General features: G+C 41.7%; 2 protein-coding genes and 4 non-coding genes across 10 annotated transcripts; 5 read left to right on the forward strand and 1 right to left on the reverse strand.

The window, feature by feature from the left end:
• Positions 1-5,220: 5,220 nt before the first annotated feature.
• Positions 5,221-14,251, reverse strand: LOC129825494 (ribonuclease H1-like). 4 transcript variants are annotated; one of them, XM_055885641.1, is made up of 9 exons: positions 14,229-14,251; positions 13,737-13,838; positions 13,506-13,630; positions 13,121-13,327; positions 12,688-12,787; positions 12,546-12,604; positions 12,322-12,402; positions 12,032-12,156; positions 5,221-6,017 (listed from the first exon to the last, which is right to left on the reverse strand). In XM_055885641.1, exons 1-9 carry the CDS (start codon positions 14,240-14,242, stop codon positions 5,931-5,933), a joined length of 900 nt encoding a protein of 299 aa, XP_055741616.1. In that variant the 5' UTR covers positions 14,243-14,251; the 3' UTR covers positions 5,221-5,930. The 4 variants fall into 4 exon arrangements, with proteins under 4 accessions (XP_055741616.1, XP_055741617.1, XP_055741618.1 ...); XM_055885642.1 differs by having other exon boundaries at positions 14,167-14,251; XM_055885643.1 differs by having other exon boundaries at positions 14,176-14,250.
• On the forward strand, positions 14,246-18,546 carry LOC129825495 (40S ribosomal protein S7). Of its 2 annotated transcripts, XM_055885644.1 has the most exons (7): positions 14,246-14,315; positions 15,155-15,240; positions 15,345-15,416; positions 15,871-16,014; positions 16,487-16,551; positions 17,440-17,590; positions 18,434-18,546. In XM_055885644.1, exons 2-7 carry the CDS (start codon positions 15,166-15,168, stop codon positions 18,509-18,511), a joined length of 585 nt encoding a protein of 194 aa, XP_055741619.1. In that variant the 5' UTR covers positions 14,246-14,315; positions 15,155-15,165; the 3' UTR covers positions 18,512-18,546. The 2 variants fall into 2 exon arrangements, with proteins under 2 accessions (XP_055741619.1, XP_055741620.1); XM_055885645.1 differs by lacking the exon at positions 14,246-14,315 and having other exon boundaries at positions 15,150-15,240; positions 15,333-15,416.
• On the forward strand, positions 15,551-15,775 carry LOC129825730 (small nucleolar RNA SNORA73 family). The gene has a single exon (XR_008754931.1). It is a non-coding gene; the product is annotated as a small nucleolar RNA SNORA73 family (small nucleolar RNA).
• LOC129825729 (small nucleolar RNA SNORA73 family) lies at positions 16,186-16,410 on the forward strand. The gene has a single exon (XR_008754930.1). It is a non-coding gene; the product is annotated as a small nucleolar RNA SNORA73 family (small nucleolar RNA).
• LOC129825728 (small nucleolar RNA SNORA73 family) lies at positions 16,708-16,932 on the forward strand. Its single transcript, XR_008754929.1, has one exon. It is a non-coding gene; the product is annotated as a small nucleolar RNA SNORA73 family (small nucleolar RNA).
• LOC129825727 (small nucleolar RNA SNORA73 family) lies at positions 17,627-17,851 on the forward strand. The gene has a single exon (XR_008754928.1). It is a non-coding gene; the product is annotated as a small nucleolar RNA SNORA73 family (small nucleolar RNA).
• Positions 18,547-19,033: the final 487 nt, after the last annotated feature.

The following is a 19,033-nucleotide window of genomic DNA, read 5'->3' on the forward strand; positions in this document are numbered from 1 at the left end:
GGCGACATTCAACTTCACTCCATTGAACGTTACAATGCATCATGATTCATAGGACATTTCACTCCTGGGAGAAAGCATAAAGTTATGTTGTAGGGTTGAATACCTCACGTCTTCAAAAAAATGGTAGGGTCTTCTCGCAGGAGGTCTGGCAAGGGTCGGAGCACAGCACACTCTTCCTATGATTGGAACTCTAACAACAAAAGCACAATTGACTGTTTAACGACATTGTTAATGTGGTTGTCAACAATAAGGTCTCATCCCCAATATTGATGTGTATTTAAAAAAGTAGCAATTATCAATACACCATAACGTAGGTAATAACTGTACAGAAGACTTTAATGTCAATATAATGGAACATACGTCTTTGTCAAGACTGTCCTTAAGGTGTTTTAGCTCCATCCCTCCACCACTCTTGGCCCTGTTGAATTCAAGGAGCTTAGAAAGATGACTGTCCAGGCCTTCATAAAATGTCTTCTTGAGGTCCACAGACACCAGTCTCATGAACTCCAGAGCAACCTGTTTGAAAAGCATAACATACCAGGGAAGGAATTTTAGGGGCAAGGGGGTGCCTAATCTGCCAGCGCACCAAAACAATCAGCCAGGGCACTAAGGCCATCAAGCAAAATAGACAATTACTTTGCTACAAAACAACAACAAAAAACACTTGTTAAAAAAACTTAAGCATTTAATGTAGGAAAGTGATTAAAATGATCCGCTGCCACTTTCAGACCAAAGGGTTACCATGGAAATGGAGCTACAGTACTTATACTGATTTGGGGGAAATATATCTTGATTTTGCAGTTTAAACTGAAACTAACACTGAAAAACACGGAAGCATGTGATTAAAATATACATAGCTAGGAATCATGAAAACCAGCTAAGTCTCAGTAGGGATCATTTAAAATGTATCTATGACAGCCTGTGACTGCCTCTGCACTCAATGTTGAATAAAGTTAAGGGATTCAGAGTCAAGCTATGAAACTAAATGACAGAAATACTTTGAAAACAACAATGGTTTATAGCCATAATTGACTTCAGAAAATGTGAGTGAAAGGCTTACACTCTAGAGCCCTGCATTTGTGTGACCTATAAATAGTCAAGAGTTATGATTTTTACACGCAGCCTAAGAGCACTACAGATAAAAGGAATACATTTTTGGAAAGCGCATTACATTAATAACTTATTTAGTTCCTTGTGTCCTCAAATCACCAACTCAAAATGCACAAAGATCTGAAGGGAGACATGCTCTTGAGGTATGAGAAACTGTATATTATTAATTTCAACAATCACAGAAAATCTTATTGGACCTTTTGCAGATTTTACATAAGCACTTATCTGTCTGAACGGCGATGGCCATCTAAATTCTATGTCAATCACAAGGGGCTCATCTTCCACAATCTCCTTTCTTCTTAACGAGAAAGTAGTCATCATTGAGGCATCAACAGTTACCCAGTCAGGACGTATTTTCTGACTCTATCCTTGCATATAATCCTTATTGTTGAAATGACTTCTCAAATGAGAAAAGTACTGCTTAACATTACAGGGCTCAGAAAATTTACAGAGGTCACATTTTGTACAAGCAGTAACTGTTTCATGAACATTTCTTCGGTGTTGAGTCAAATGCTTCTTGAGTGCTATTTCTGATTGACAAGTCTTGATGGAGACATGGTAATGGACAGGTTCTTGATGGATACATGGTAATGGACAGGTTCTTGATGGATACATGGTAATGGACAGGTTCTTGATGGATACATGGTAATGGACAGGTCTTGATGGATACATGGTAATGGACAGGTTCTTGATGGATACATGGTAATGGACAGGTTCTTGATGGATACATGGTAATGGACAGGTTCTTGATGGATACATGGTAATGGACAGGTCTTGATGGATACATGGTAATGGACAGGTTCTTGATGGATACATGGTAATGGACAGGTTCTTGATGGAAACATGGTAATGGACAGGTTCTTGATGGATACATGGTAATGGACGGGTTCTTGATGGATACATGGTAATGGACAGGTTCTTGATGGATACATGGTAATGGACAGGTTCTTGATGGATACGTGGTAATGGACGGGTTCTTGATGGATACATGGTAATGGACAGGTTCTTGCATAATGTCCATCCTTTAATTTGTAATGTCTAATACGGATGCGTTGATTGGATAAGTGCAAAAAGTGCTGTCTAACAGCAAACTAGCTAAATGCCACAACATACCCCGGAGAATTTACTAGGCTACACATGCCTATATCTGATGTTTGGCTAGCTAGTCACTGAATACAACCACAATAGTAAAATAAACTGATAACAGCTCATTACCACCCAATCTAAAAGTAATTATAACTACAAGTATAGGTACAGTTGGCTTTTGTAGCTAGCTACTGTTATACAGGTTATCAAACAAATGACAAGTTAGTCAGCATGTCTGCAATTTGGCTTCATCTGTGCTGCTGGCTAGAGCGGTCCTATCTAACAGCATGATAACAGCAAGCCTAACTACAATTTTACTAAAATAAATTGTGCTAGTATGACAAGGCTTAAGTAAATAAAAAAACATGTTCGATTCTAAACATTATACACTTTTGTTTAAGAATGAATTGATTACTATAATTACAAGGAGCAAGTGCTAAACCAAATTAAGTTTGATCTATATCCCCTATCAATGGCAAACAAGGCGCAAACTCTACACAAATATTGCACAATGGGACAGGTGATCTGATCCATTCTGAATGTTTTATTTTATAGTTAATCTTTTTTATAACCAATTGCAACATTACACATATTACTTTCACTACATTGGCCTCACAAAACACGAATTGCTAGATGGCCTGCCATGAAAGCTTAGGCCCAATATTAGGATCACTAATACATGTGAATGCATAGTGAAATAGTATATGTAAATCATTCTCCTACAGTTTAGTCAGTTACCAGACGCTCTTATCCAGAGCGACTTACAGTTAGTCTTACAGGAATAAGCAATAGGCCTACTTGCTAAGCAAGCAGCTTGGCATAGTTACACATGACCTTCATGCAGTAAAAACCTGTAACCCTCAGCTAACACAATATGAACCCATAGCCCATACAATTGACACAGCTCACGCTATGCGGCTCCATATTCTTTAACATTTGCTGCACTGGTGTCAGAAATTAGAAAATTAGATATTGCATGTGACCTTTTCCCTCACAAACAAAACAAAAATGTATTGGCTGCATGGAAAACGGGGGAAGTCACTCCAGCAAAGTTGCACCAATCAAATTCCATTTAAAAAACAAACCGATCAACAAAATGACAATTGTGACAATTGTTAGCACCTCATAGGGATTCTTACTTATGAAAAAAGGAGCTGTATTGTGGCCTACCATGGCTCCTTTAACTGGGGTATAAAAATAAGCTAACACTCATGGAATATGCATTTTTCATCAATCACAATGTGGAAATGCAAAAACACTTACAAAAAAAATAAAATGGTTTCCACTATTAAACAATAGGTACACTATAAGGGCAATAATGAATAAGTTCAAACCCAGACTCAAACCCACACAACAGTACATGTGCACTGGAGGCAGTTGCACAGACCACTGATTTGACTTAAATGTTAAACACATAGGTCTCAGCCAATTTAACTTAATTTTGTAAGTTAAGTTAATGTACAGATTTGTAGTTATCCTGACTTGACATTTAAAGTCAAGACAACTGTTGTATTCATTTAGTTAATTTGACTTATTGGATCTAATTTGAAAGTTGAGGGAACACATCGTTCATAGCTGATTCAACTTGATTTTATAAGTTAAGACAATGTAATGACTTGTAGTTAATATAACATGTAATTTTTTGTCAACACAGCTAGGATCTTGTTTTAGTTTATTTGACTTATTAGTTCTGATTTGAAAGCTAACTGAACAAATTGTTCTTAGATGATTCAAATTGATTTTGTAAGTTAGGACAGTGTAATTAATTGTAGTTATCAAAACTTGAAATGTTTAGTAAACACAACTGTTATCTTGGTGTTGTTGATTTGACTTCTTGGTTCTGAATTTAACGTTAAATTAACACATAGGTCTTAGCTGATTTAACTTAATTTTGTAAGTAAAGTTCACGTCAAGATTTGTAGTTATCCTAACTTGACATTTAAAGTCCAAACAAATGTTGTCTTTCTTTAGTTCATTTGAAGTATTGAATCTAATTTGAAAGTTGAGGGAAGAGATAGTTCATAGCTGATTCAACTTCATGTTGTAAGTTAAGACAATGTAATGACTTGTAGTTAATATAACATGTCATTTTTTGTCAACAACTGGGATCTTGTTTAAGTTTATTTCACTTATTAGTTCTGATTTGAAAGTTGACTGAGCAAATTGTTCTTTGCTAACTGAACTTGAGTTTTTATGTTTACAGCTTTTATTGAGTTGAAGTCAACTTAACTTAACATGATTTGTCAAATCAACACATTTTGCACATTTACTTGACTTGAATAGATTAAATAAGTTATTTTGACTTAATCCCCTAAACGTTTTTTACAGTGTAGTAGTGAGGCCAAAAAAATGTAATCAAATCATTTAAAAAATATATATTTTGATACTTCAAGGGGTCAGTTCAAAATCAAATAGCTAAATGATTATTGGTATTACCTTCTTAAAACACTTTTCTTATTGCTTAGTAGAACCCCCCCCCAAATCTAAATGAAAATTATACTAACCTAAAAAGTAACTTCTATTGCCATTGCCAACTATGTAAAAATTTAAAAATTAAAACATTGCAGCCTGCAGGTAGAAAATATCCTGATAAAAATAAATATCCTATTCATCACACTGGCTATACATGCCTGTCTGCAACGAACTTGAAACATTGTATCAACTATTTATAGGTGGGTCTAGCCCGAAGCTTGAGCTAGCGAACTTGCAACATTGTATAAAGCATTCTGTGCCCTCAGAGTTTCCCCGTAAGTGAGCTCGGGACAGACACAGCTGTAAGCTATTTGTTTAAACTGTAAGTGGCGGTTCTAGCTTGTATGGCGCCCTGGGCGAACCCTCCCTTCAGCGCCCGGTGCCGCCCCCGGCACGATGCAGCTGTGGGCGGCTGCCCATGTCGCCTGTACCTAAATCCGCTACTGATTTTAATTAGTCTATAAATACATCTCTTTGCCAAAAGTTGTCATCCCTCCCATGTCTTCTTCGACTACTAGTTTTGAAAGTGTAAGGATAATAATTCAGCCATAGTTGTTCTGAAATGTTTATTACTTGGTGGGGTTCTGGAAGGGGGAGGTTTTCTGCACAACACCGCAACCTATTTCAGTCCAAGTCAAGCACTGATAAGAAGTAATCAGCTAGATAAGAAGTAATTCCACTGGATCAGAACACGACATGTTCGGTCGTGCTCTCCCTTTCGAGTGGTTATTGAAAGGGAGAGAGCTGGAAACGTTTGTCAGGTATTCTATAGAGGCCTACTTCCATGTGTGCGCGTCCTTACTCAGGAGCGCCCTTTAAACAAAATACAACTAAATTGACAAAACTGGTGAATGGAATGAAATAAACCAAAACTTGTTTCTCACAAATGTAGCATAGGTTGTGCACTCTGCAAACAATGTGTCCACAATGGAATTATTTTGCAGTATTAATGCATGCTCATATGATGCTACAAGTAAAAGCTGAAGGAATTCCTTTAATTAAATAACCAACAATATTTCAGACAGGATGCTTTATTTAATAAAATAAACTTAGAAACAGAACATTGTTCTCTGGAAAAGAATTTGGCAGCCCAACAGAACAGACAAAAAATTATCCTGGAAAATTAAAATCCCCCCCCCCCCACACACACACACACACACACACCGATCTTGAATGATTAATTCTTGAACTCCCAAATTGATAGAAGTTAACTGAGAAACAAATAAGTAAATATGACATATTAGGGCTGTTATCTTGTAAGGCTAATGTAAACGTTTTGCTGCCCCCTCTCTGGACAGCCTGTCAGCCTCCTCGTTTCCTAGGTACCCAGCGTGGCCCGGGATGTGCAACTGGAGACAGAAGAGAGAGAGTCAAAGGCAGAAGAAGACTGTTAATAATTTCAGTTGTGCATCACCATCCTTGAAAGTTCCAAAACTTTTTTGGTCCACGACCCCATTTTGATATCAGAAAATTATTGCGACCCCAACTATGCGAAAAAGTGATGTAATCAACAGCCAATGACAGTCATTGCAAAGCAGTCGAAGTATGGGTGTATTTGCATGTCCCAGTGGATCAAAAGTAGTCAGTATTTGGTGTGGTCACCAGCTGTATTAAGTACTGCAGTGCATCTCCTCCTCATGGACTGCACCAGATTTGGCAGTTCTTGCTGTGAGATGTTACCCCACTCTTCCACCAAGGCACCTGCAAGTTCCCAGACATTTTTGGAGGGAATGGCCCTAGCCCTCACCCTCCAATCCAACAGGTCCCAGACGTGCTCAATGGGATTGAGATCCTGGCTCTTCGCTGGCCATGGCAGAACACTGACATTCCTGTCTTGCAGGAAATCAGACATACTGCTCGTTCTGTGCTGTCATGCTGGAGGGTCATGTCAGGAGGAGCCTGCAGGAAGGGTACTACATGAGGGAGGAGGATGTCTTCCCTGTAATGCACAGCGTTGAGATTGCCTGCAATGACAACAAGCTCAGTCCAATGATTCTGTGACACACCACCCCAGACCATGACGGACGCTCCACCTCCAAATCGATCCCGCTCCAGAGTACAGGCCTCGGTGTAACGCTCATTCCTTCGACGATAAACACAAATCCGAACATCACCCCTGGTAAGACAAAACCTCCGACTCGTCAGTGAACCGCACTTTTTGCCAGTCCTGTCTGGTCCAGCAACTGTTGGTTTGTGCCCATAGGCGACGTTGTTGCCGGTGATGTCTGGTGAGGACCTGCCTTACAACAGGCCTACAAGCCCTCAGTCCAGCCTCTCTCAGCCTATTGCGTTTAGTCTGAGCACTGATGGAGGGATTGTGCGTTCCTGGTGTAACTTGGGCAAATGTTGTTGCCATTCTGTACCTGTCCCGCATGTGTGATGTTCGGATGTACCGATCCTGTGCAGGTGTTGTTACACGTGGTCTGCCACTGCGAGGACAATCAGCTGTCCGTCCTGTCTCCCTGTAGCGCTGTCTTATGCGTCTCACAGTACGGACATTGCAATTTATTGCCCTGGTCACATCTGCAGTCCTCATGCCTCCTTGCAGCATGCCTAAGGCACGTTCACGCAGATGTGCAGGGACACTGGGGATCTTTCTTTTGGTGTTTTTCAGAGTCAGTAGAAAGGCCTATTTAGTGTACTAAGTTTTCATAACCTTGACCTTAATTGTCTACCGTCTGTAAGCTGTTAGTGTCTTAACAACCGTTCCACAGGTGCATGTTCATTAATTGTTCATGGTTCATTGAACAAGCATGGGAAACAGAGTTTAAACCCTCTAAAATGAAGATCTGTGAAGTTATTTGGATTTTTACAAATTATCATTGAATGACAGGGTCCTGAAAAAGGGACATTTCTTTTTTTGCTGAGTATATATATATACACTGCTCAAAAAAATAAAGGGAACACTAAAATAACACATCCTAGATCTGAATGAATGAAATATTCTTATTAAATACTTTTTTCTTTACGTGGTTGAATGTGCTGACAACAAAATCACACAAAAATGATCAATGGAAATCAAATTTATCAACCCATGGAGGTCTGGATTTGGAGTCACACTCAAAATTAAAGTGGAAAACCACACTACAGGCTGATCCAACTTTGACGTAATGTCCTTAAAACAAGTCAAAATGAGGCTCAGTAGTGTGTGTGGCCTCCACGTGCCTGTATGACCTCCCTACAATGCCTGGGCATGCTCCTGATGAGGTGGCGGATGGTCTCCTGAGGGATCTCCTCCCAGACCTGGACTAAAGCATCCGCCAACTCCTGGACAGTCTGTGGTGTAACGTGGCGTTGGTGGATGGAGCGAGACATGTCCCAGATGTGCTCAATTGGATTCAGGTCTGGGGAACGGGCGGGCCAGTCCATAGCATCAATGCCTTCCTCTTGCAGGAACTGCTGACATACTCCAGCCACATGAGGTCTAGCATTGTCTTGCATTAGGAGGAACCCAGGGCCAACCGCACCAGCATATGGTATCACAAGGGTTGTGAGGATCTCATCTCGGTACCTAATGGCAGTCAGGCTACCTCTGGCGAGCACATGGAGGGCTGTGCGAAATGCCACCCCACACCATGACTGACCCACCGCCAAACCGGTCATGCTGGAGGATGTTGCAGGCAGCAGAACGTTCTCCACGGCGTCTCCAGACTCTGTCACGTCTGTCACGTGCTCAGTGTGAACCTGCTTTCATCTGTGAAGAGCACAGGGCACCAGTGGCAAATTTGCCAATCTTGGTGTTCTCTGGCAAATGCCAAACGTCCTGCACGGTGTTGGGCTGTAAGCACAACCCCCACCTGTGGACGTCAGGCCCTCATACCACCCTCATGGAGTCTGTTTCTGACCGTTTGAGAAGACACATGCACAGTTGTGGCCTGCTGGAGGTCATTTTGCAGGGCTCTGGCAGTGTTCCTCCTGCTCCTCCTTGCACAAAGGCAGAGGTAGCGGTCCTGCTGCTGGGTTGTTGCCCTCCTATGGCCTCCTCCACGTCTCCTGATGTACTGACCTGTCTCCTGGTAGCGCCTCCATGCTCTGGACACAGGTCGCATTGAGGTCGCATGCTCTTGCCACAGGTCGCATTGATGTGCCATCCTGGATGAACTGCACTACCTGAGCCACTTGTGTGGGTTGTAGACTCCGTCTCATGCTACCACTAGAGTGAAAGCATCGCCAGCATTCAAAAGTGACCAAAACATCAGCCAGGAAGCATAGGAACTGAGAAGTGGTCTGTGGTCACCCCCTGCAGAACCACTCCTTTATTGGGGGTGTCTTGCTAATTGCCTATAATTTCCACCTGTTGTCTATTCCATTTGCACAACAGCATGTGACATTTTTTGTCAATCAATGTTGCTTCCTAAGTGGAGAGTTTGATTTCACAGAAGTGTGATTGACTTGGAGTTACATTGTGTTGTTTAAGTGTTCCCTTTATTTTTTTGAGCAGTATATATATATATATATATATATATATATATATATATATATATATATATATATATATACACACACACATACATACACAGTGCCTTTGGAAAGTGTTCAGACCCCTTGACTTTTTCCACATTTAGTTGGGTTACAGCCTTATTCTAAAATGTATTACATTTATCGTTTCCCTCAGCAATCTACAAACAATAACCCATAATAAGAAAGCAAAACAGTTTTTTTTAGAAATGTTTGCAAATGTATCAAAAAAACATGTATTTAAGTATTCAGACCCTTTGCTATTACACTTGACATTGAGCTCAGGTGCATCCTGTTTCCATTGATCATCATTGAGATGTTTCTACAACTTTGAGTCCACCTGTGGTAAATTCAATTGATTGGACATGATTTTGAAAAAGCACACACCTGTCTACATTAGGTCCCACAGATGACAGTGCATGTCAGAACAAAAACCAAATCATGAGGTTAAAGGACTTGTATGTAGCTCCGAGACAGGATTGTGTCGAGGCACAGATCTGGGGAAGGGTAGCAAAACATTTCTGCAGCATTGACAATCCCCAACAACACAGTAGCCTCCATAATTCATAAATGGAAGAAGTTTGGAACCACCAAGACTCTTCCAAGAGCTGTCCGCCCGGTCAAACTGAGCAATCGGGGGAAAAGGGCCTTGAAACCAAGATTTAACTCTTTGGCCTGAATGCCAAACGTCACGTCTGGAGGAAACCTGGCACCATCCCTACGGTGAAGCATAGTGGTGGCAGCATCATGCTGTGAGGATTATTTTCAGCGGCAGGGACTGGGAGACTAGTCAGGAACGAGGCAAAGATTAATGGAGCAAAGTAGAGATCCTTGATGAAAACCTCCTCCAGAGCACTCAGGTACAAAGGTTCACCTTCCAACAGGACAACAACCCTAAGCACACAGCCAAGACAATGAAAGAGTGGCTTCGGGTTAAGTCTCTGAATGTCCTTGAGTGGCCCAGCCAGAGTCCGGACTTAACTGGATCCAACATCTCTGGAGAGACCTGAAAATAGCTGTGAAGCAACACTCCCCATCCAACCTGACAGAGCTTGAGACAATCTGCAGAAAAGAATGGGAGAAACTCCCCAAATACATGTGTGCCAAGCTTGTCGCGTCATACCAAAGAAGAGTCGAGGCTGTAATCGCTGCCAAAGGTCCTTCAACAAAGTACTGAGTAAAGGGTCTGAATAGTTATGTAAATGTGTGAAGTACATTTTTTATAAATTAGCAATAATTTATAAAAACCTGTTTTTGCTTTGTCATTATGGGGTATTGTGTGTAGATTGAGGGTAAACAACTATTTAATCAATTTGAGTAAGTCTGTAACCTAACAATGTGGAAAAAGTCCTAAAGATACTGTGTGTGTGTGTAATATATATATCTCACACACAGTACCAGTCAAAAGTTTGGACACACCTACTCATTCAAGGGTTTATCTTTATTTTTTACTATTTTCTACATTGTAGAATAATAGTGAAGACATCAAAACTATGAAATAACACATGGAATCATGTAGTAACCAAAAATGTTAAACAAATTAAAAAATATTTTAGATTCTTCAAAGTAGCCACATCAAGTTGCCTTGATGGCAGCTTTGCACACTCCTGGTATTCTCTCAAGCAGCTTCATGAGGTAGTCACCTGGAATGCTTGAAGGTGTTCCCACATATGCTGAGCACTTGTTGGCTGCTTTCCTTCACTCTGTGGTCCAACTTGAAAAACAAATTACATTCCCACTAAGCGCAAACCAGATGGGATGGCGTATCGCTGCAGAATGCTGTGTTAGCCATGCTGGTTAAGTGTGCCTTGAATTATAAATAAATCAGAGACCGTATCACCAGCAAAGAACCCCCGCACCATCACACCTCCTCCTCCATACTTCACAGTGGGAACCACGGATGCAGATCATCCGTTCACCTTCTCTGCGTCTCACAAAGACACGGCGGTTGGAACCAAAAATCTCAAATTTGTACTCATCAGACTAAAGGACAAATTTCCACCGTTCTAATGTCCATTGATCGTGTTTCTTGGCCCAAGCAAGTCTCTTCTTCTTATTGGTGTCCTTTAGTAGTGGTTTCTTTGCAGCAATTCGACCAGTTTCATCATAGCGCTTGATGGTTTTTGCGACTGCACTTGAAGAAACTTTCAAAGTTCTTGTCATTTTCCGGATTGACTGACCTTCATGTCTTAAAGTAACGATGGACTGTCGTTTCTCTTTGCTTATTTGAGCTGTTCTTGCCATAATATGGACTTGTTCTTTTACCAAATAGGGCTATCTTCTGTATACCACCCCTACCATGTCACAACAGAACTGATTAGCTTAAATGCATTAAGGAAAGAAATTCCACAACTGAACTTTTAACAAGGCACACCTGTTAATTGAAATGCATTCCAGGTGACTACCTCACGAAACGGGTTGAAAGAATGCCAAGTGTGCAAAGCTGTCATCAAGGAAAAGGTTGGCTACTTTAAAGAATCTCAAATATAAAATATATCTTGATTTGTTTAACACTTTTTTGCTTACTACATGATTCAATATATGTTATTTCATAGTTTTGATGTCTAAACTTATTCTACAATGTAGAAAATAGTAAAAATAAAGAAAAACCCTTGTATGAATTGGTGTTCTAAAACCATTTTCAAATCAGGAGACCTCACATATTTCTATATTTTAGTCATATCGAGAGCAGCTTACATTAGTAAGCCCATACATTTTCACACTGGTCCCCCGTGGGAATCGAACCCACAACCTCTATCAACTGAACCACACAGGACATGTGACCCAATCATCATCCATAGTTTGGGAAACTATGTTCTATTCTTTGAAACCCACTACACTTTTACGTCATTTGAAGTGAAAATATTAACAGATATGTAGAGCAACAGGCGTCATTGATATTTACCCATACAACATCCAGCTCTTCATTTAACTTGTCAAGTTTTTCAAAGTCCTCTTTGTTGATGATAGGGCCACCAGATTTGAGCCTCCAGTTGTTCAGCTTCCAGTTCTTCACCCAGCTGGTGACGCCTGGAAGAAACATCACAATAGTCATTAAGATAGTCGCATTAGCAGGCCTAGCAAGTAACGTTAGATGCTGCATCATGCCTGCAGCATCACACAAAGCCATGTCACAATCAGTCAGTCCTTTGCTGATTGAGTGTTAGTAAAGTGCTATAAGCAGCACACACGTACCATTAATGGTGAACTTGCTGTCTGTATAGAGTACCAACTTCTTGATGTCCATCTCCTTGGCCTGCTCCAAGGCTTTACAGGCTGCCTGTGCCATTCAGAAGCAAAATGTGGGATTAAATCTCTGTGGGGTTACAATCCAAAGGTTGCTGTGGCAATTCCATTCAAATAACAGCAATCTGGTTAAGAGAGTTCAGAATTAAAACAAATAAGACAAACACGGGTACTTGCCTGTAATTCTGCCCTCTGGTTGGTCTGTCTTCCATCCAGTGGTTCTGCTACATTCCTACAGTAAAGAGTCCACATGAAAACCAACCCACTGTAGTGTCAAACAGTCTATGAGTTATAACCAGACCCAGGCCTACTCACAGAGGATGGTCACGTCCCCAGTACACCCCGATCCCAGCTCGGGCTCCGACCTTCCCATTGCCTGAACAGCAGCCGTCTGTGTACACCACCACTGCATCACCTGGGAAAAGACTGTTGTCTTAATCATGTTTAATTGGTTTTCAATCATCATTATAGGATATTTGCTGCAACTATAAGCTATATTTGTAAGTTTGGGGTTTATTTGTGCATGTTTATGTGTATAGGTATGTGTATATATGACAGTCAAACATTGTGTTTTCCTTCTTGATTCTTTGCTTTATTTATTATTACTTTTTGATGTGTACTGCTGTATTTACTGATTTTATGTTGCCTTATATGGAATATACTAAAAATAATTGTTCACAAAAAGTATGTTTTACATTTCTAAACCAAAACAAGAAATACGATTTGAAGGAGTAACAGGTATATTTACCCATGTAGGTGAATCCATCAGAGCTCTTTGAAGATGCGCAGCTGTCTTGAGATGCCTCCTGGGAAGGCTTAGCTCGTTTGGCAGGGGACACCACCTCCTTCTCCTTCTCCTCCTCCTCCACGTGATTATAGTGTCTCTTCTGACCAATGGGAATATACTCAAGGGCCTCCGGGGCCCTTCTTGGGAGTGTTACCTCATAGCTGGTTCCTGAAAGATAATACCTTGGTCTGAGTAGAAGTCTGATTCTGCTGTGCCTGAATGGTGCACTACTTGTCTAATGACAAGATAGGCTGCCCATTCCTAAAGCCAGTAACAACAGTACCCATTGTATTGTCAATTTACAAGTACAGTGACCCATAGAGAAAGAACATAGCCATCGATCTACCCTCTGACACGTCTGGTGTTATCGACGTTGCTTTGCCTCTGACGAAAGCCCAGGCATCCTTTTCAGCAGCAAACTTCTTGTAGCTGGCATATGGGAACTTGTCTACTTGGCTCTTACATTCATCCCTGAAAAAGTAAACACATGATATTCAATGTGAATAGAAATGACAAAATGTGTTTAAAGACACAGTGGTAACTAGCTCCCTAGCTAGGTAATTACTACACAGCTTACCAAGTTTGGTAAACTCCAGGGTTGAATCCTTTCCTCACAGCGTAGAAGAATTTGCCTTTCACCATCTCCTCTGTGCCAATGCAGACTTCCCTGTGTATTATACTATAAAGAACGGGTAACCTGAACATCACTTAGACCAGCAATTACTTAAAAGTGGAAGCACCGGTCATTGTCTTAATTTCAGAAATGTGAACAAGTTGAACAAACTAACTAGCTATGTGTTAAAATGCAAGGACAACTATTAGCTAGCCATCATTGGAAACAAATGCAGGTATGTAAACAGTGGCTAGCTTGCTAGACTACTAACCCAAAACAAACACATTTTGCTAGCTACTACCTGACAACCGTAATGTCAACACACAACTCAGAAGTTAGCTATACATTTGAACATGACCTATGCTGACATGCTTATTTTGGACTCGGTATTTACATTAATTACTTCAAAGTTCACGATATCTGCTGCACTGATCAGTTGGCGTTAAAAAATCATACTTCCGTGTTCCCATGATTCCTTCCACGACGTACTTGTATACTTTTCTCGCGAGATTCCTGCCTCTTCCCTGGCCGTCGTTGATCGAGGTAGGTCAAGATAATGCTCCCACTGGTCGGAATTTCTTGTCAAACTGTTGTAAATGTGCACAGAATTTCCTCGTTCTTGTATCAGAGTTAATCTAAGACTGTTGATGCGTTAGATTATTATATTTAAGGTTTTGGATGGCCGTTGTGTAATGAATTGTATGAAGTGTTTCAGGATAGACCTAACATGAAAACTGGAAGGAGCATAGCTGGCGCGTCGAGGCCCATGTGTTCTTGTAAGATTTGCCTGTAGTTCGTCGACTAGTGGCTTTTTAACCGTTTTAATATTTTCCTTTTAAGTGTCCTGACAGTTCGTCGACTAGTGGCTTTTTAACCGTTTTAATATTTTCATTTTAAGTGTCCTGACAGTTGTTTAGCCTGAAGTATGGTGTATGGTTGAGTACTGTCTGAGTTCGTTGCTAGCTAACGTTAGCCATTTGATAATGAACCTGGTTTAAAGACGGCAAACTGGCTAACGTTAACTAGCAAATGTTAAGTAGTTAACTTGGAACATGCGACCCTATCTCCTTGTACATTGTTTGATGCAATAATTACTTGTTAGGTTGTTTATGATGGCATGGTTGCTAGCTAGCTAACGTCGTTTGTATTTTAAATCTGTAAGTGAAATCAGCCATTGCTGACTTCGTTTGATCAACCTTAGCCGATAGCGCTAGCTAGTAACTGCATGTCTGATGGTGTGATGGAGTCGGCATGGACCACTCGGCTAACGTCGGTTAGTTTCAGTGTCGATACTACATTACCTGAAACAGTGCATGATGTCCAAAGACATGCAGGACTAGGGAGTATGCTCAAATGCTAGTCTTGTCTTTCATTAATTCCAGAGACATAGGCCATGTTCAGTACCAGCGCCAAAATCGTGAAGCCCAATGGCGAAAAGCCAGATGAGTTCGAGTCTGGAATTTCCCAGGTAAGCTATGGCAAATCTGTCAATATATGGCACTTTATAGAAAACTTCCTTAGTCGCTTGGCTAATGCTGTATGCAATATTCAACGTCTCAGCCTTCTTTCTAGGCTCTACTGGAGCTGGAGATGAACTCAGACATGAAGGCTCAGCTGAGGGAGCTGAACATCACTGCTGCAAAGGTACGGATCCTATACTACATGTCTTGTACTTGCCTTCATTCTGACTGTTTGCTCAGACCATTTTTGGATAACTGAAGATGAATGTGATAGGAGTTTGTCTGATGTAGTAAAAGGAGCTGTGTTTGAGTTTAACCCCAACGTGGACATCCTGTGAGGTTGCTCTCGCATCGCTCTGTCCTTGTGGCGTATGGGAGCGTAGTACTTTACAGTGCTGTGACGTACAGTCCCGTTCCACGACGTTGGAGAGCAAGCTTTGTCCCCGGCCTTCGGGCTGGTGAGGATGGCGTTCTGTATATTCCTACATCTTCCCAGAGCCCTTTGGGCCGTGACTGGGGGGCTAAACCATGCAGTGCATACAATTTCTTTCAGACAGCTGAAGCACTCAAAGCATCTATTGAAGTGTTTGTATTTGCCTCAGTTTGTGTTCTAACTGAAATGCTATCCTCTCCCTCAGGAAATTGAAGTTGGTGGTAGCAGGAAAGCCATCATCATCTTTGTCCCTGTGCCCCAGCTGAAATCTTTCCAGAAGATTCAGGTGCGACTCGTGAGGGAGCTGGAAAAGAAGTTCAGCGGAAAACACGTCGTCTTCGTTGCACAGGTTAGGGTGATGTTGTCTCGCTGTCCTGTTTTCCACAAGTTGCAGGGGCAGTTTGCAGAGCTGTTGCGGTGACCCCGCGGTTGGTTAGCTTGGTTCTTTTGGAGAAGTCTATTAACAGACATCTTTAGTGCTCAAATATACATGTTTCTATGCTGTGAGTGTAGTATAATATCAACGTGGACATCCGGTGAGGTTGCTCTCACATGGCTCTGTCCTTGTGGCGTATGGGAGCGTAGTACTTTACAGTGCTGTGACGTACAGTCCCGTTCCACGACGTTGGAGAGCAAGCTTTGTCCCCGGCCTTCGGGCTGGTGAGGATGGCGTTCTGTATATTCCTACATCTTCCCAGAGCCCTTTGGGCCATGACTGGGGGGCTAAACCATGCGGTGTACATTATTTATTTAGAATGCTTGTTGGGCTTTAAAAGTCTGCCTCTGTAAATTGGTAATCCTTGATATTTTTTAACTTGCAGAGGAGAATCCTGCCCAAACCAACCAGGAAAAGCCGTATCAAGAATAAGCAGAAGCGTCCCAGGAGGTGAGTTCTGTTGTCACACCTGCATGTCCTCGACTATATACTGTATGGAAGAGAATGGATTGTAGTTTTAAAGTTAGAGCAAATGGGTGCTAGGTTTAGAAGTTCAAATTGTTGTGCCATATTTGAGGCTGCCTTACTTGCACACCGTTTTTGGACCCAACGTGGACATCCGGTGAGGTTGCTCTCGCATGGCTCTGTCCTTGTGGCGTATGGGAGCGTAGTACTTCACAGTGCTGTGACGTACAGTCCCGTTCCACGACGTTGGAGAGCAAGCTTTGTCCCCGGCCTTCGGGCTGGTGAGGATGGCGTTCTGTATATTCCTACATCTTCCCAGAGCCCTTTGGGCCATGACTGTGGGGCTAAACCATGCAGTGTACAATTGTACTAACACCATGTCGTATGCTTTTAATGGGATTTTATAATAGGTTATTATATAGCTACAAGATTAAACAGGGACAAACCATATAATGCAACATCAAATTTCCTTCCTATTACCTTGCGTTACTCTACGAGTAGGTGTTTTAACCCCAGTGTCCTGGCTAAATTCCCAATCTGGCCCTCGTACCATCATAGTCACCTAATCATCCCCAGTTTCCAATTGTCTCATTCATCCTCTCACCTGTAACTACTCCCCAGGTCGTTGCTGTAAATAAGAATGTGTTCTCAGTAAACTTGCCTGGTAAAATACATTATTTTTTAAAAAATTCAGATTTCAAAATACCTGTATAGCTATTTGATTGTTTCCCTTTCCATACATGCATACAGACATGCATAAATAACCTTCCTATGATTTTGAAAGACTGATTGTAGGAAAAATTGTTTTCAAGGTTTAGAACAATTCTGTAATTACCTCAAATGTCTAATGCACGTTGTGATTTGTTTCTCCAGCCGTACTCTGACCGCCGTGCACGATGCCATCCTTGAAGACCTGGTCTTCCCCAGTGAGATTGTTGGCAAGAGGATCCGCGTGAAACTGGACAGCAGTCGGCTCATCAAGGTCCACCTTGACAAGGCTCAGCAGAACAATGTGGAACATAAAGTGAGTCGTGTCGCAGTTTGTTCACCCACCTTAACCCCAACGTGGACATCCGGTGAGGTTGCTCTCACATGGCTCTGTCCTTGTGGCGTATGGGAGCGTAGTACTTCACAGTGCTGTGACGTACAGTCCCGTTCCACGACGTTGGAGAGCAAGCTTTGTCCCCGGCCTTCGGGCTGGTGAGGACGGCGTTCTGTATATTCCTACATCTTCCCAGAGCCCTTTGGGCCATGACTGGGGGGCTAAACCATGCGGTGTACAACTTCTCCTGACTGATGTCTCAAATGGTTTATGTGCTGCAAATGTCTTGTGCCAAATGCATGCCTTTTGTGTTGTCATCATAACCTGTAAATGTTGCAGTCTATGCAGTGGTTAACCAGTGGTTGTACAGATCATCATAACCTGTAAATGTTGCAGTCTATGCAGTGGTTAACCAGTGGTTGTACAGATCATCATAACCTGTAAATGTTGCAGTCTATGCAGTGGTTAACCAGTGGTTGTACAGATCATCATAACCTGTAAATGTTGCAGTCTATGCAGTGGTTAACCAGTGGTTGTACAGATCATCATAACCTGTAAATGTTGCAGTCTATGCAGTGGTTAACCAGTGGTTGTACAGATCATCATAACCTGTAAATGTTGCAGTCTATGCAGTGGTTAACCAGTGGTTGTACAGATCATCATAACCTGTAAATGTTGCAGTCTATGCAGTGGTTAACCAGTGGTTGTACAGATCATCATAACCTGTAAATGTTGCAGTCTATGCAGTGGTTAACCAGTGGTTGTACAGATCATCATAACCTGTAAATGTTGCAGTGGTTAACCAGTGATTGCCTTTATTTTCAGGTTGAGACCTTCTCCGGTGTCTACAAGAAGCTCACAGGCAAAGACGTTGTTTTTGAATTCCCCGAATTCCAACTGTAGAGTGCAGATGACAAAATAAATGAGTCTACTCTCAATGTCATTGCTCTGTATTCTCTGGGGATAGGGTGGTCAGTCATGCCAATCCCATACATGATGGTCTAGCCCAGGGCTCCAACCCTGTTCCTGAAGAGCTAGCCTCCTTTAGGTGTTCTATCCCTGTTGTAACTAACCTGATTCAGTTTATCAGCTAATTATTAGAATGGGGTGCGCTAGATGAGGGTTGGAGTGAGCCTACAGGACGGTAGCTCTCCAGAAACAGTTGGAGAGCCCTGGTCTACAGACTAATATCCTTTCAGGAAGAAGGACCATTAACTTGAGTAACTGAAGACTTGGAGCAGCTTTGATGACTGATCGGTTGTATTGCCACATCCTACAACTTGTGCTGCTAGGGGGCTTTTTCAGATTGCTTTTGGGCCTCTGTAATGGTAGTTTTCAATGGGGTTTTTTGCACACTGGAAAATGTCCTGATCCAATTATTAGCTGTTGAGTGGAATTGACAGGTAATGTATTTGCCTGTATAAA

Source organism: Salvelinus fontinalis, chromosome 27 (genome assembly GCF_029448725.1).
Source record: "Salvelinus fontinalis isolate EN_2023a chromosome 27, ASM2944872v1, whole genome shotgun sequence".
Lineage (NCBI taxonomy): Eukaryota > Metazoa > Chordata > Actinopteri > Salmoniformes > Salmonidae > Salvelinus > Salvelinus fontinalis.